This window comes from Leptonotus elevatus, chromosome 7 (genome assembly GCF_054856555.1).
Source record: "Leptonotus elevatus isolate MCC_2025b chromosome 7, RoL_Lele_1.0, whole genome shotgun sequence".
Lineage (NCBI taxonomy): Eukaryota > Metazoa > Chordata > Actinopteri > Syngnathiformes > Syngnathidae > Leptonotus > Leptonotus elevatus.
Window position 1 is genome coordinate 14,411,655 of NC_141245.1, and position 15,266 is coordinate 14,426,920.

At 39.9% G+C, this 15,266-nt stretch overlaps 1 protein-coding gene across 6 annotated transcripts in view; it reads left to right on the plus strand.

Moving 5' to 3' along the window:
• Window positions 1-15,266, plus strand: part of fli1 (Fli-1 proto-oncogene, ETS transcription factor) — a 37,610-nt gene that overhangs the window by 12,776 nt on the left and 9,568 nt on the right. For 4 of the 6 annotated variants that reach the window (XM_086081294.1, XM_086081296.1, XM_086081298.1 and 1 more), the window contains 4 exons: window positions 787-998; window positions 2,129-2,283; window positions 3,157-3,360; window positions 10,308-10,376. In XM_086081294.1, coding sequence (XP_085937420.1) covers window positions 787-998; window positions 2,129-2,283; window positions 3,157-3,360; window positions 10,308-10,376 — 640 coding nt within the window. The remainder of the gene's footprint in view (window positions 1-786; window positions 999-2,128; window positions 2,284-3,156; window positions 3,361-10,307; window positions 10,377-15,266) is intronic. The other 2 variants (XM_086081295.1, XM_086081297.1) reach the window with 1 other exon arrangement.

Sequence of the window (15,266 nt, forward strand, 5' to 3'; positions counted from 1 at the left end):
GGGTAAGGGAATTACCCCCCCCCCCCCCCCCCCAAAAAAAAGAAGTCATGATCAAATATTAAGCCACCGCTATTGATTTAGTGAATGGGGGTCTTCATGTTGAACAAAGTTACTTGAAAATGGTCTTTAAAAGTCACTGCAAATAAGTTCTGCATTTTTTACATAATTTTTACTAGGGATGGGCGAGTACTGAAACAAGGTATCCTGTCGGGTCGATATCAGGTATCAAGGTAGCATACTCACGACAGCAGCCAAATAATTTAATGTAATTTTAAGGAAAAATACTTATTGGGATTATTTGTATTTTTATTTTTTTTATTTGTATTTTATTTTTTTTAATTTTTTTATTATTTTATTATTTTATTTTTTTTATTTTTTTTGGGGGGGGGGTTATGTATCAAAAGTTCTAGTGGTTTCTGTACTTGGTATTTGTATTGGTAGTGGTGTCTACTCATGAGTTGAGTACTGTACTCGTACTGGTATTGGTCTGACAAAAAGTATATCAAACATCATTAATTCATACTGTGGTACATGTCAAAATGACATGACTGATGTGAATATCGTCACTAAAACACCAAAGTTAGCTAGCAAACCTGACATTTGAGCTTTCCACCGTAAATGCATCATGTTATTCAGTGTGTGAGTGTGAAAGCCGCTTTTATAGACAGAGCTATGCCAGCTTTTTCCCATTACTTCAGATCCTAAATCATTAATGAACTACTCATCACTAACCCTTGAAAAACGCACTTGTTTGAGCTGCCGCATGATTGTTGCTACTCCTTACAGGAGGCGCTATCAGTGGTGAGTGAAGACCAGTCTTTATTTGAGCCTCCGTACGCCGCTGCTGCCCCTCTCCCCAAGACAGACATGACTGCATCTGGCGCGCAGGACTACGGCCAGACTCACAAAATCAACCCATTACCCCCACAGCAGGAGTGGATCAACCAGCCAGTGCGGGTCAACGTCAAGCGAGAATATGAGCATATGAACGGATCGCGGTAAGAAACCTAACTACGTCTGTTCATTGTTCAGGGTCATTTTTACGATATGAACATTTTTGTTTTTGTATTGTATGGAGTTTTCAGTCATGCTAAAGCTAATTACGGTTGCTACCAGTTTGCATCTATTTAGGGCGTGGTGCTTAATTATTTTCCTGACATTTATTGAGCCTAAACACATATTTTACCTTTAATCTCAGGGCGCAGCACCAAACCAAAAACCTCAAAAAGTTGAGTAAAATTAAAGGCTAATGATCAATTAGCTTTTTCTTACTCTTTTCTTTTGGCAACAGATAGATACGTATGTTAATTGTTCCTTTTTTCATCTAGTGGATGAGCATTTAATTGCTCTGCTTGCAACTATATGAATAGATGAGCATCAAAATCAAATGGAAAAAAAGGGAAATTGAATAATTTCCCAGAGCGTACCCGATGCTCAGCACGGTTCTTAGGATTCACTGGTTTATATACAATATATCCTGTATATATCCTGGTAAAGTGTATAATTTTGTTGTTAGTGCAATAGTAATAGTGTGACACAGACTAAAGACTTCAAACATACTTGCCCAACACAAACGATTCCGATTCTAAAATTGGCAATGCTCATAAATTGAACTTACCCAACAAACATTGCAGAAATGCAATGGTCAAATGTTTAAAATGGAATCATCATTTTGTATTTACTGTTTACAAATTTGTTGGCTTTTTTTGTCAAAGTACACCAAATGCCTGCAAGATTACAGCACTTAACTAGATGTGTCCTACAAAAGTACTCATCCAACAGAATAGCAAAAAAAAAAAAAACAATTGTAGTGCAATATTTCCAAGTTTTTCCACCAGCAACTGAAACAGACAAAATCCTGATTATTCAAGCACACGGTGGACACTGAAAATGTGAGATTTAACCAATTCAATCTCAAATTAGTGCTCGGAGTTGTTATTTGTCTTCGTAATAAATCCTCAAATTGATATTTGTATTGAACATTAACACCAGATCACTAACTATTTAGAAACCTGCCAAATTCCCTTGAGAACAGCCTTGTTTTAACTAACGCTGCTTTTCGCTTTAGCCAACAAGCATTTCGCAAGACGTCATAACATTTCTTTGCAATATACTTGTGTGTGCTTAGCAGGGAGTCTCCAGTGGACTGCAGCGTGGGTAAATGTAATAAACTGGTGGGGGGTAATGAGACGTCTCAGATGAACTATGGAAACTACATGGATGAGAAAACCGCCCCTCCCCCCAACATGACCACCAATGAACGGAGAGTCATTGTACCAGCTGGTAAGTCATCGAATCAAACAACTACTGTATGAAGCTGTGTATGTGTATCCATTTCATATATAGGAGCAATGACTTTTCAATATTTTCTTCTTTAGTCCTTCTGTTTTGACACCGCTTCGCCAACACAGGCCTATTTTCATTTAGCTGGGTGCCAGCGTTTCATCTCTCCCACGAGAGTCGAAATATCTCCGTCTGCCAGAGCTATATTTCTTTAACAGCTATGGTTTCACCAAGTTAATCATTAAATATGTGAAATGGCACAATTTGTGTAGCTACAAGTGCAATTGCAGCTCTGTAACGTCGAAAAATAAATTTCACATTGCCAGAATTATTCATTCAAGCCACAAAGATGGGGAGGGGTTACATTTTTCCGAAAGCGTTCGAGGCAAATTGAAATCTTGGTGATCTTTTTAAACTGAAGCAGACAGACACTAGTTCAACAACCTACAGTACACGGAGGCTGCACCTTGACTGCTATCAGTCTGGGTTCCAGATTTCCGAAGCAGTATATCCAACAGACATTACGGTTTGTTGAGTAAGTCTCTCCAGATGTAGCTATATGTAAGAAATGTTGAACAATGACAGAAAGGGATTTGAAAATGAAGACTCCCCCCGTGAATGTCGATTTACCTGAAACATTATCCCACTCTGATGAATCCTCCTGTGGTTTAAGGAAGACAAAGAATTATTTATATCTAATAACTGAGCCACGTTCACCACTGATAAATCATTCTGGTTTCAACTTGTTCATTTTTTCCTATTCCTTTATGCCACGAGATGTTAGCTGCTCAGCTCCCTCACTTCTCGTCCAGATGCAAGTTCAAGTAGTACGTGCAGGCAATAAACGACTACTTGTGTTCCTTCCTCTCGCAGATCCTTCATTGTGGTCCCAGGACCACGTGCGCCAGTGGCTAGAGTGGGCCATCAAGGAGTACGGCCTGTTGGAGATTGACACATCCGTGTTTCAAAACACAGACGGCAAAGAGTTGTGCAAGATGAGCAAGGACGACTTCCTCCGGCTCACCACCATGTACAATGCCGAAGTTCTTCTCTCTCATCTCAATTACCTCAGGGAAAGTAAGTGTGCGTTCCAAAAACGGTCAAGTAATTGCCAACAGGCTTTTGATTTGATGATTGATTTGTCCCGAGTCTGTAGAAGAACGGTTATTTCCCAGATGGAGCTAAATAGTAAGTGGTTGTAGAAAATCTTTGGAAAAGGGAAGGTACTTTCCAGAAAATTTGGGAGTTGTTTGGGGTGACATTTTATAAATTATATGCGTTAAGTGAAACTGAAGCCACAGACACGAAAGACGAGGTTCAGTGTTGTCCAGCACTGATCACTGGTGATGGTAGTGTTGTAGTTCTCAAGATCTTTGAGACCAGTCTCGAGACCACTTCTAAAGGGTCTCTGCCTGGTCTCTTAATCAAAGGCAATTTTTCCTCTGTCTCGTCTCGGACTCTGACAGGGCAGACTCAGGACCGATCGAGGCCACGCCAGTACTACTTTGATCAGTGAGAAACACAAAATGCAGATTTGTTTCATTGGACGTAGATAGCAGAATTTGTTTTTGTTGTAAATCTAAATTGTGAATTTTGTTTGACTTCTTGGTCTTGACTCGGTCTCAACCTCCAAAAGACTTGGACTTTTCTGGTCTCAATACTCTCTAGCCTCAATAATATCTTGGTGTCTTGACTACAATGCTAGGTGATTGTTTACAAGCTCGCATTTGAACTTTTGTTTTCCTGACCTTTATAGCATGTCCATTGTGTTGGCTCTTTGGGTCAGCCTGAGAACGCCATTAACAGTTCTGCCTTATCGAGATATCCATCAACTACATGTCTCGCTCCGCTCTGCTGTGCTATACACCACATGGACTTTGGAAAGGAGTCCAGGTGCATTGCCTCGGGAAGCAGGCTAGACCAGTGTGTCCAGGCAACTAAATTCGAGCTTATTACCTTTGAAGAGGCTCTCGATGGAATCCCGCTTCATATGTTTCAGCTGGGAACGCAAAGCAATTTGCTGAGGCAGTATGCAAATGCCTTTGAAATATAAAATGTAACATCTGGTGGGGCTAAGATTTTTAAATGCGGCAGCTTGGTCTCAGCGATTATCACAGAAACCTGTCGGAACTATCATTGAATGCTTTGCATTCTAAGCTAAAGAACAGTGAGAGCTGCTTTCACTGCTGCAGAATATCAAGAAACCGCACTGGGCGGAGTGATTGATGTCTCCACTAAATTTAACATTACTCCCAAAACGTTGTGACGAGCCTCAATGTGATGTAATGGGAACTGTACTTTGTGGGTGTCAACAGTTTTTCCCCGTGCACGTTGTCAGGGCAGAGAGGGATGCTTGTCATGAGTATAACAGCCTCATTGTGCAATGCTGCAGCGGGTGGATCTGTCTGACCGCCACTAGGCACAGCAGTTTTCATTATGGCCGCCGGCTGCATGACTTAGCAACGGCTTACGTACTGTACCGTGACTTTGCCCGTTTCTGCCCCCTCTTTTGATTTAGACCTTGTGTGCTGTGGAATCCTCGCCGCTTGCCCGTTGAAATTGCTTTGGATCCATTCCCGACAAACAAAAGCAATGAATGCTCCCTTCCCGTGCACGGGCTGACCTGCTTCAGAGCAGCTGTCTGGGAAGCGAACAGCATATTATTGACACTGGAAGCCTACGGGCAAGACGAAGTGCGTTAGTACCAAATGTCTGAGAGAGACAGAGTAGGAGTTTGGAGGGTTGAGGCAGACCCTGCAGGGACAATGATTTGGTAACGAAATCCATTCGCTCTTCTCCTTCTGCACAATCGTAGTCGAAAGTAAACCTGTCCAGATAATAGACTTCTGGCTCCACTCATGAGTATTGGAGGCAGGCCGAGCATCTTAAGTGCTCAAAAAAAAATGATGAAGGGGACGACTCAGCAAAGCCCGGGAAGTATTACTGATCTTCGGTCACGTGGTAACTAATGGGACTTCACCTTCATTCATTATCCCCCACCCACCTCCAAACAGTAAATCGTCTAAATGGGCGCTGCAATCATTTCATAGACATCTGTGTGCATCATGCGTGAGTCTGTTTATTGAACCTCTGATTAACATTCCACACAGTCATTAAGGTCTCAATGTACATTGGGCGCAGGACCGGGAGACACTTCCCCTCCCTGCGGCCAAACATAGCCGCCGTGCCCCGTGCAGATGCATCATTCAGGTAGCCACACCTCCGCCAGCACAATGGGAACATGTGTCTGGCCAACCAGCTGCTTGTAGTAACAAGGGTAGTTGCCAGTGTAATATTTTGGCTTGATTCTTGGTCACTTAGCCCGATTTTTATAAATGATGGCTGTCCGCAACGCAATGTGCTTTCAATTTGGGGTGCAATTGGAGAATTTGTTCAAATTAGTCTGCCGGGGAGGGACCGTGGACTGTTTGCTTTATTGCACCCACGAAGGTCGGTTTGATACCACATGTGCAGGGAACCGAGCACACGTGGGGATAAAAGCCAGGTTAAGAAAGACTGTAGATGTTATAGCAGTACCAAAACACAAAATGGCAGCGTAAGAGAATCACTTCAAGATTTTTTTGGGGGAAAGTGCATGGAAACAGCCCAAGCGGGTCGTGAGTGAGCACCATTAGAAAACAGCAACAGTTCTGTTTCTCCACTGTCGCTGTTTCTTTTGTATCTGGATAGATTACGGTGGGAGTCAAGTCAAAATGGGAAAGTGGAAGAAAAAAAAACGAGCGATAAGTCTGGGCTTCTGCACCGCACTGTTGCTGAGTGGGGGACATTCTCTAACCCTCAATAGTTTATACAGACCATAAACATCTGGCCTTAAAGGCTGAGTAGGGAAAATGTTTCTCTCTCTCTCTTTCTTTCTACCCTCGCAACATTTTTATTGAGCTCCTTGCGCATTAGTCCCTTCTATTGGCAGGTTATCATTGGTGTGCAGGGGCTGGCTGGCCTGGCTCTGAGCCCTGTACTGTTAGCCGTCTGCTGCTAGCAGCCAAACAAAGTTAGTATGCAGCTGCTCACTTTAACGTGGGACTTCAGACACTCAGCGCTACAAGAATTTATATCGCTTTCAAATAAGTGGAGATGCAGATGGCTCCTGCCGTATAGGAATGCTGATATTGGACAATCAGTTGGACAGACATTATGATGGGGGATTGTTTTATAAGTATGCTTCACTACCTTTTTTCTGAACCTATGTCCGTCCATCCTTTCTCCGATAATGTTTATCCCATGCTCGGCCAAGGGAGTGCTAAATTCAATCCCAGATCACTTAATGGGGGACTGCTGTTTCTTGTTATTTGGTCAAGCAACTCTTACCGTCTGTGGTTACAATGACTTCAAATCAATACAGTCAGGATCAAAAACGTTTTGGTGTGCAGGAGACTGCATTTTGCTCAAGAATTAGACGATAATGCAGGGGTGAATTTATTTTGGGGAAATGTTTATGTGGTTCTCAAGCTCTAGATGATTTTTCAACTTACAATTTACTGTACATCCATGCATGTGCTGTGTCTTTAGGCAAACTTTAAAATGTAAACAAAGAACAGGGGCCAATATAATGAGATGCAATACAGGAACTGATTTAAAGTTTAATAGCTGCCAACATAGGCCTATCTGAAAGTTAGATTACACTCTGGAACACATTTTTTGTTGACAGCTGTTTAAAAAAAAAAAAATGGGTGCGGATTCTAAATCTGATCTTGTTTTTCTCTATTTTTGTTTTTGTTTTTCCACCCCGCTATTGGAGACCCATTTTCTTAAAAAAATATTAACTAAATATGTATGTATGTAAATAGAAACACTAAAAGGGAATATTTACAAGCTTGGAAAACTTGAAAAACAAAAACAAAAAAAACAGCATAAAATGAAAAAAATAACTTATAATGGTATGCCCATGGCTACAAAGTTAAGAGACAAGCCAGCCCTAATTCTCTTAATTCATACTATGCTAGCTTTCTGTTTCAATTGTGACTTCACAAACAATTGGCCACGTAGGTGTAGATGATTCTAATTGTAATCATCAGCTTCTTACTACAGTCTTACTACAGCTATTCAGTGGAATTTTGCAATCGCTCAAGCAAGATGTCTGCAAACCACATTAAATGATCATTGGTGTGTGCTTGGCTTGTACTTGTCATATAGTTATGTTGATTGTGGTTCATCTTTTGTCTTTTTCATAGCTCATTTTTTTAGGTTTTCATATTACCAGTGACTATCTTACAATTGTATGAGAGTTAGTATTGTTAGAATGACCTGTAAGGTTAGAAAATATTTTAAAAGGATGACAAAAGTTTTGGACTCTTAACTAGAACAAATAGGAGCTCGAACCATCAAAACAACTACATTATAGTATCGTATGATGTTCTTTTGACAGTAGCCTTATTGTCTCTTTAAATAGCTCCGTATTCTTAAGTGAGTTACTTAGAACCTTGGTTTGTTGACAAAGTCTATGCCGCATGTTTAGGTGATGATATCCTGTGGTTCCACAGAATAAACAACCTTGGTTGACGGAGGTCCATCGAGATGCTTGAAACCGAACTCTGGTAGTGTTTGGCCCTGCCTTGCTGGAGGACCTTCGTTTTTGTAACACAAGTTACATTACGTAATCTGGAACAAGAAAGACCGAGTTTTTTTCTCGCGGGCCACTGTGCTGTCCGATTAGCAAGATGTGTTTGTTTTCAAAGGGAGGAAGAGGCCGTCCAAATAAATATGCAGCATAGTCAAAATTCCCTGTCATTTGCCTCTCTCGCTCGCTCACTCTCACCCCTCCTTGCGCTCCCTCTGCAACGTTACAGCAATCCTGGCTTTCTCTGCGGGATGGTTTGAGGTTTTCTTAGCAATGCTGCCTGTTTGCCTGTCTGGGTCAGCCCACATATGTGGCGCACAGTAGGAAAAGGGTTAAACAGCCCTTTTCCTTCTCCCCTCAGTCGCCCCCGTTTTGCGTTCATCTTTTCCCTTCTACGTGTTCTGCCTTCTTCCAAACACACTTGCTTTGGTGGCTCGCTCGACTCTTGCGTGCCTGCACTCAGCATGAGGAATTATTTTTGTATGAGGAGCTGCGTTTGATTGCTGTGCAGGGACCCGACCTCATACAATGGTTCCCCTGTTCTGAGGCCCCAGGTCTCTAAACGAGACCCAGAGCCTTGGGGGTGCTGTGGAATAGGTAGAACCAGGAGGGGTGGGGTGTTGGGAGGCTAGCGTACATTTGTGGAGCACCCCTCGCCCCCTTTAGCGCTACCCCCTAAAATAACAGAGCCCTAGCTGGATACTCCATCCCCCTCAACACTAACAGGCACAGAGGACCTGAATCAAATCATACACAAACTTTTCTCCACCGTTATTCATTTTGTCCAATTCAGAAAAAATATATAACTTTCCTCCCAACTCAGCAGCTGTCTGTGTGCTAAATTGTAACACGCTCCACGTAGTAGCAGCTCTTGTGTTTTCTCTGTGCATTTTTTGGGTCTGTTTTTCCACTCGCTGATTTATGCCTGGGGCAGCTAAAATTAAGAGAGCATTTTGGTGCCGCCCAGGGTGCCTGTGTAAGTGCAGGAATGCAGCGCCGGGTTCTGCTACATAAGGTGAAATGACTAGGCAGCCTTTATTATTCAGGGCTAGACTTTGCAATTAAAATGTTGACTGACTTCGAGAGTTGTTCGACTGTGTTGCATGTTGCTGCATTTTGTTCATTCAGTGCGTCGGTCCTACAATATACAATTGCCATTGATTAGTTCATTATGTCCAAAATGGGACCTCAGTCAAAATATTATGAGCAGCCAATCCCGGGGCGAGTGCTAATGGACTTTCTACTGCCACCTGCTGGTTGTTTTTATGCTGAACTCCAGTCAGTAAGCTTGATTAGGGCAAGGTAGGGGAATATGTCTAATGATGTTATTTATTTATTTGTAATATGTTGCAACACTCAAACAAATGTTTAATATTACTACCGTTGTTCTGTGTATTTGTGGGTTTCTGTAGCAGTTTCTCTGAGTTTTTAATTTACTTTTAGAATTTCATGATGGAGTAAATCAAATTGCTGCCCGTCGTGGCTGTCCATCCTTGCTTTAAAGAGGAAGGCAACCACAAAAAAAACAACTTTTTACAATCATATGTTCTATACTATGGAAGCATGAATTGGAATATTTTTGACTGACAAATTTGTTGTCGTACATGCAAATATGTCAGTTTGTAGGCTAAATGCTATTTTTTTTTTTTCCCCATAATACCACGAGGTATTGACTTTTTAAAAGAGTTTTTAAATAGTTTTTTTTTTAGTTTAAAAAAAAAGCTATTTTCTTAGCTTTGGCCTACATAATACCAATACATTCGAAAAGTGACCATTGCTTATGTTTAATTATTTTGATTTATTATGTTTGCAGTGCATAATTGCCGCTCAGCATGTTTTCCCATAATGCGCAGGTCAATATCACATGGCATTGTGGGAAAAAATGTAAAGTTTTTAGCATTTAGCTACAAGTATGTTCAAACGTATTTGCAAGTATGTTCGAATGTACTTGCAAACACGTTTTAAAAAATGTTTACTCCAGTTCCATGCTTCCATACAATTCAGCCCCATTTGTCTAAACATGGCATTCTGATTAATATTGCGTGTGTGTAATATGAGTTAAGCAGCACAATCCACCCATTTTTATCCATTGCTCGGGGCTCAAATAATGACCAATTACGGCTCAGCTTGCGGACATCACATGACCAAACTCAGAAAACAGGTGAGACGTGCAACTGTGATGTCTGACATTTTCAGTCTACAGCAAGTGGCAAAATGGCCGTCCCCTGAGATTGGAAAAAAACTGGTGGTTTTTGCTCCTTAGTTTATTTTCCACAAACACAATATTACTCAGAAAGCCGTGTTTACATTAGGAAGAATTTGTTTGACTTCCCATTTAAGGCATATTCATATAACATTCTCTTTACACTGTAATTGTACATTCAGTTTTAATCAATTTTCAGGCTTTTTCAGCTTTTAACGAGATTCATACGTGATCTCCTTGCAGGTAGCTCGTCATTATCCTACAATACACCATCACACACAGACCCATCTCCTCGTCTGGCTGTCAAAGAAGGTAGGAGCACTTATTATTGTTTCTGTTTGCAGTCCATGTTTCTATTCATAAATGGGAAAGGGGTATGAGCTACAAAGAGATGGAAGAGGAAAAGGAGGAGAAAAGGGGAAGTAGAAGTCAGCAAATTGCTAGTGGGAGTCCAAGGCACTTTCCCCGCTCGCTTTTGAACAAGCTCAGGCGGCAGGTGTAGCTTTTGTGTGTCAAAATGAGACAAGCCATCTTGGAGAGAATGGGAGCATATTAACAAGGAGCTAAAAAGTGGCGTGCTGATGATGAGTTGCATCCGCAGCAGGCAGGGCGAAGACAGACGGTGAATGCGGTGATTGTGGAAAGGGGGCGAGAGGCATGAGGTGGATATGCATCAGTGACAGGTGCTGAGGCAACAATGTGTACGATCCAGGAGGATGATTGGCTACTCAGAGCAGATTGTATTGGGCACATGTGATGGTTGAAAAGAGGGCAGTCAAAAGACTTTTTGTATCTTGTTGGAAACATTAAGCACAGTAGATATATATATACAAAAAAGAGTCTGTTTAAATGCTAGGTTTTTGAAACTTTTTTCTACTATTAATGTGGCCTATAATCTGTACAACTCAAATGACTTGAAGTACAAATAAAGAACTATTAAACGTTAAGTCGGCTGTGATTGGTTACCTGAGCCCTCAACACGTGATGCCATTTTCAGTCGACAGCACATGGCAAAACGCCTTTTTAATGGTGTTAATTATAAATGAAAAATAATGACGTTATTAAATTCATGAAAGACAAAATATTACATTTTTACTGCTGAAAATTGCAAAGTTAGCACAAAAAAACCTGCCACTTTCCAGTTAAAAGAGGGTGTGTACAAAAAATATGAATTGGAGTTGTACAGGTCACATTTAATGGTGGAACATATTAAAATAAAAAATATTCCATCATGTTATCTTTTTTTTTATACGTCACAAAAACCAAAGGTGCGTAGACTTTGTGTATACAGCATCAATTTTTACTGATCTTGAAAATTAACTTAACTTAACTGTGCAGACACTAACAGCAACTTGTTTTATTACAAAAAACAAAACAAAGAAAAAAAGACCCTCTTTTCGGGTGGGAATGCAGCCAACTCCCGATTAATTGAAGCGGCTCCCCTCATTCCCTTTCAATTCAGCACAGAGAGAGAAAGCCGTGCAATGTTCATGTCATGCACAGTAGGTGCGGGAGCTTGGCTAACGCAAAGTACATTTTAGAAGGAACTGCTAGAAGATCCCTGGATGGGCACGTGGAGAACACCTTCTACCCCTGATCGTGCATCCATCCAGGCAATTTGGCCCAAAAATTTGAGTCATTTTAAAAAATAATCCAAATTTTAGTTCAACCAGCTATTCATTTTTTGACTGAGACATTTCCAACAAAATCATAGCAAAAAATCCCAACTAAGCCTTCCAGGACAACGCCCAGAGTGGCTTCCTGCGGATACCTTTTCACTCGACAAACATTACTGTGCTGACATAACGCAAACATGGCCGAATCTCCCATTGCAAAAAGAACACTACACATCCTTTACGTCGACCATATGGTGTCACCGCCAGAGGAGCGAGAGCGCACTGCAATAACAATGATAACCCGACAGGCAGGATGAGAGGCCCATCCAGGCAGGAAAAGAGGAAACTCTGCGTCTGATAAGTGTTCAAGAATGCCCTCGGGCTCGTTATCTGGCCCGGGCGGCGAGCGCTAGCGGGCCGATGTCGCCAAGGTTCTATACAGTGCGAGTCGCCTTTGGGAAGGCAAGATAAGATTCTGCTGGGTCACCCCTCGACCCCGGCCTTCCTGCTTCTCAGCACCAGGTATTTGCACTGGCACGGATAACGGGTCACTCCCTTCAAGAGCATTTCCCTTTCACAAGAGGTGACTTCTATTATGGGATGCCTGACTGTGAATATACACGTGAGCCATTCTTTAGCCAGACTCCTCCCAGCTAAGAAAAAGAGGATACAATCACGTGATATCCGCAATATCGACCTTATTGAACTTGAATAATATAATTAGCGAATGACTGCAAGTGCCTGCTCTAGCTTGGTGTTTTTTTACCTTTTCTTGTGTATGGCACACTTTCAAATATCGATCATATCCCATCCTTGATAAAAGATCATAAAAAATTGCAAATGATAAGGGGAACACGCCCTCTTCCTGTTATGTTTGGGGCAATTTTAGATTTGCTGATTTAAAATAAGATTGAAAATGTTCAGCTTCGGCACACTGGTTGACAAGCAATTTTTCATAAAGAAATGAGTGACTATTTATCTATGATATAAAATTTAGGGATGTTCGATAAAAAAATGTTTTTAGACTGATACCAGTATGAGTACTCAACAATACTGATCCCACCGGTATTTTTCAGGGATAGATCCATAATCGGCCTGGCATTTTGACAAATATCGGCCTTTTTTCAAAATTTAACGCCGGTTAAAAGTTAAAGCTAAAACCATTTTAATCTCAGGAAACTTTTTATTTAAAATTTCAGTAAACTTTATAAGAGATGCTGCTGACCCTGGAAACCTTCTGAACCTTTTGCTTCTGTTCGACATTAAAATAAAGAAATATGAAAGTTTAAGATTTTTTTTTTTTTTTTTTAGGAAAACACAGCAATGGTATTTACTTCTTTAAGTGTCCATTTAACTTTTTAAGACATACTGATAATAACCCTGAAATGAGACATTTAAAAGGAAGTAGATTGTCTAAGATTAAAAGGGAAAAAAATAATTCAACATTTTGAAAAGTCTGAAAATTTGTTCAATAAGCTTGAGTGTTTTAAGACATTGCAACAAAGTCAAGATTGATTCATATTTTAATTTTTTAAATTTTGAAGGCAAGATTTTTTTCAGCATTTTTACTGAAAATGAATATCAACTTCAAATATTGGTTATCGGCCTCCTTGACAACTAATAATCTGCATGGCTATCGGCCCTGAAAAAAACATATCAGTCTATTTCTAGTATTTTGATATGCATAATATTTCCCTAAAAATCAATGACAGATAATTGTAAACCAAGACGCATATACTGTATCCCAATATAGCATTTTGCTTCAAATTTGATGAAATTCACAGCAATTTTCAATAATCTTTTTTTTCCATTTGATCATAAAATACATCTTTTGTTTAGGACACACAATAAAATAAATTTAAATGACACATTAGATCAGAGGTGGGCAATCTCGGTCCTCGAGGGCCGGAGTCCTGCAGGTTTTGGAGGTTTCCCTCTTCCAAAAATTGTATTTACAGTAGAACTGTTTTAGGTAAAATTGTTAACAGTCATGCAAGTGTACAAATGAGGCAAATATTCAACATTAAAAAACAAATAAACAAAATAATAAATTGGGCTTATTATATTTATTGACAGTGACATCATGTGTCTCATTTTAATACTCACACAACAAGTACAAGAACTTCACCACAAAATAGTTCACAACACTATGAATTGGAGAATTGAGAATGGAAGTACCCGAGGGCCGACGATCACAATTGCAAATTTGCCAAATTCTTAACAAAGATTTCAAGGTAAAATATAACAATGTTGATTTCAATGTTCACATTTACTCATCATATTTAAAGATAAAATGTTTTATTTTGAAGGATAATAAAGGCCTTCATTTTTAGGGATGTGTGATTTGATTTGGAACCATGTCAAAGGTCATATTTGGGAGCAAAATGCAGCGTTTTTAGCACAGCAGTGACACCCAGCGAGTCTTTTTGTTTTGTATTTTTGTTCGAATTTTTTTTTTTTTTACAAAACTCAATCACAGCATATTGCTTCGATATGTCGTAAAAATGTGAGACAGAGAAAGTTTGCTCCAGGATAAGCCTTTATCAGACAGTTTCACAGATCAGCGCTGCCAGATGTTCATGCTCATATTGCCATTCGAGAGGAGCCAAATACTTTGCAGACTCTTTGGGGTTGAGTAAGCACGAGCATCCCGCTGGAGACAACCCTTAATCTGGCCCAGACACTGCGGTGTAAAACGCAATGTTATGAATAAAAGGCAGCGTATGAAACACGGAATGCAGCAGCAATGAAAGGGTGTGAGTGTCTGTCTGTGCGTCAGCGTGTGTGTTTAAAAATCTGTCTGCTTGCGGATTGGCATGCGTGTGCACGTGTGGCTTGCTGCATGTCTCCTTGTAGCATGTCACATTGCTTTAGACCCGCCTTTACTCAACTGAGTGTCACTATGCAAAATAGGTCGTTCGAAACCTGGTCACTCATTCAGAAGGTTAAATACAAAAAAAAAAGACACTTTTTTTTTTAATCCGGCACACATTTTCTTTTCGTTTATCTAGTATTAATATACACATAAAGTACACATATATTAACTCATTCACTGCCATTGACAGCTATAGACGTCAACTATTTCTATTAGTTTAACATTTTTTTCCAATTTTTGTTAACAGGAGTATGAAAACCTAGATTTTTTTGTACATTTAGAACAGATATAAAATTTGTGATTAATTGTGAGTTAACTAGTGAAGTCATGCGATTAATTACGATTACAAATTTTACATGCCTGATGCCCCTAATTTTTTTATAATATTTTCTATAATAAAAAAAAAAGCATTACATATATTTATTTAAAGAAAAAATATTTTTATTTTTAAGAAAGGATTATTAAAAATTAGGGGCGTCAGGCGATTAAAAATTGTAATCGTGATTAATCGCATGACTTCACTTGTTAACTCACGATTCATCACAAATTTTATATCTGTTCTAATACAATTTTAAAAAATCGAGGTTTTCATACTCTTGTTAACAAAAGTGGAAAAAAAATGTTCAACGAATGTTAAAATGAATTTTTGACGTCTATAGCCGTCAATGGCAGTGAATGAGTTAATATACAGTATGTGATACAATCACAAGA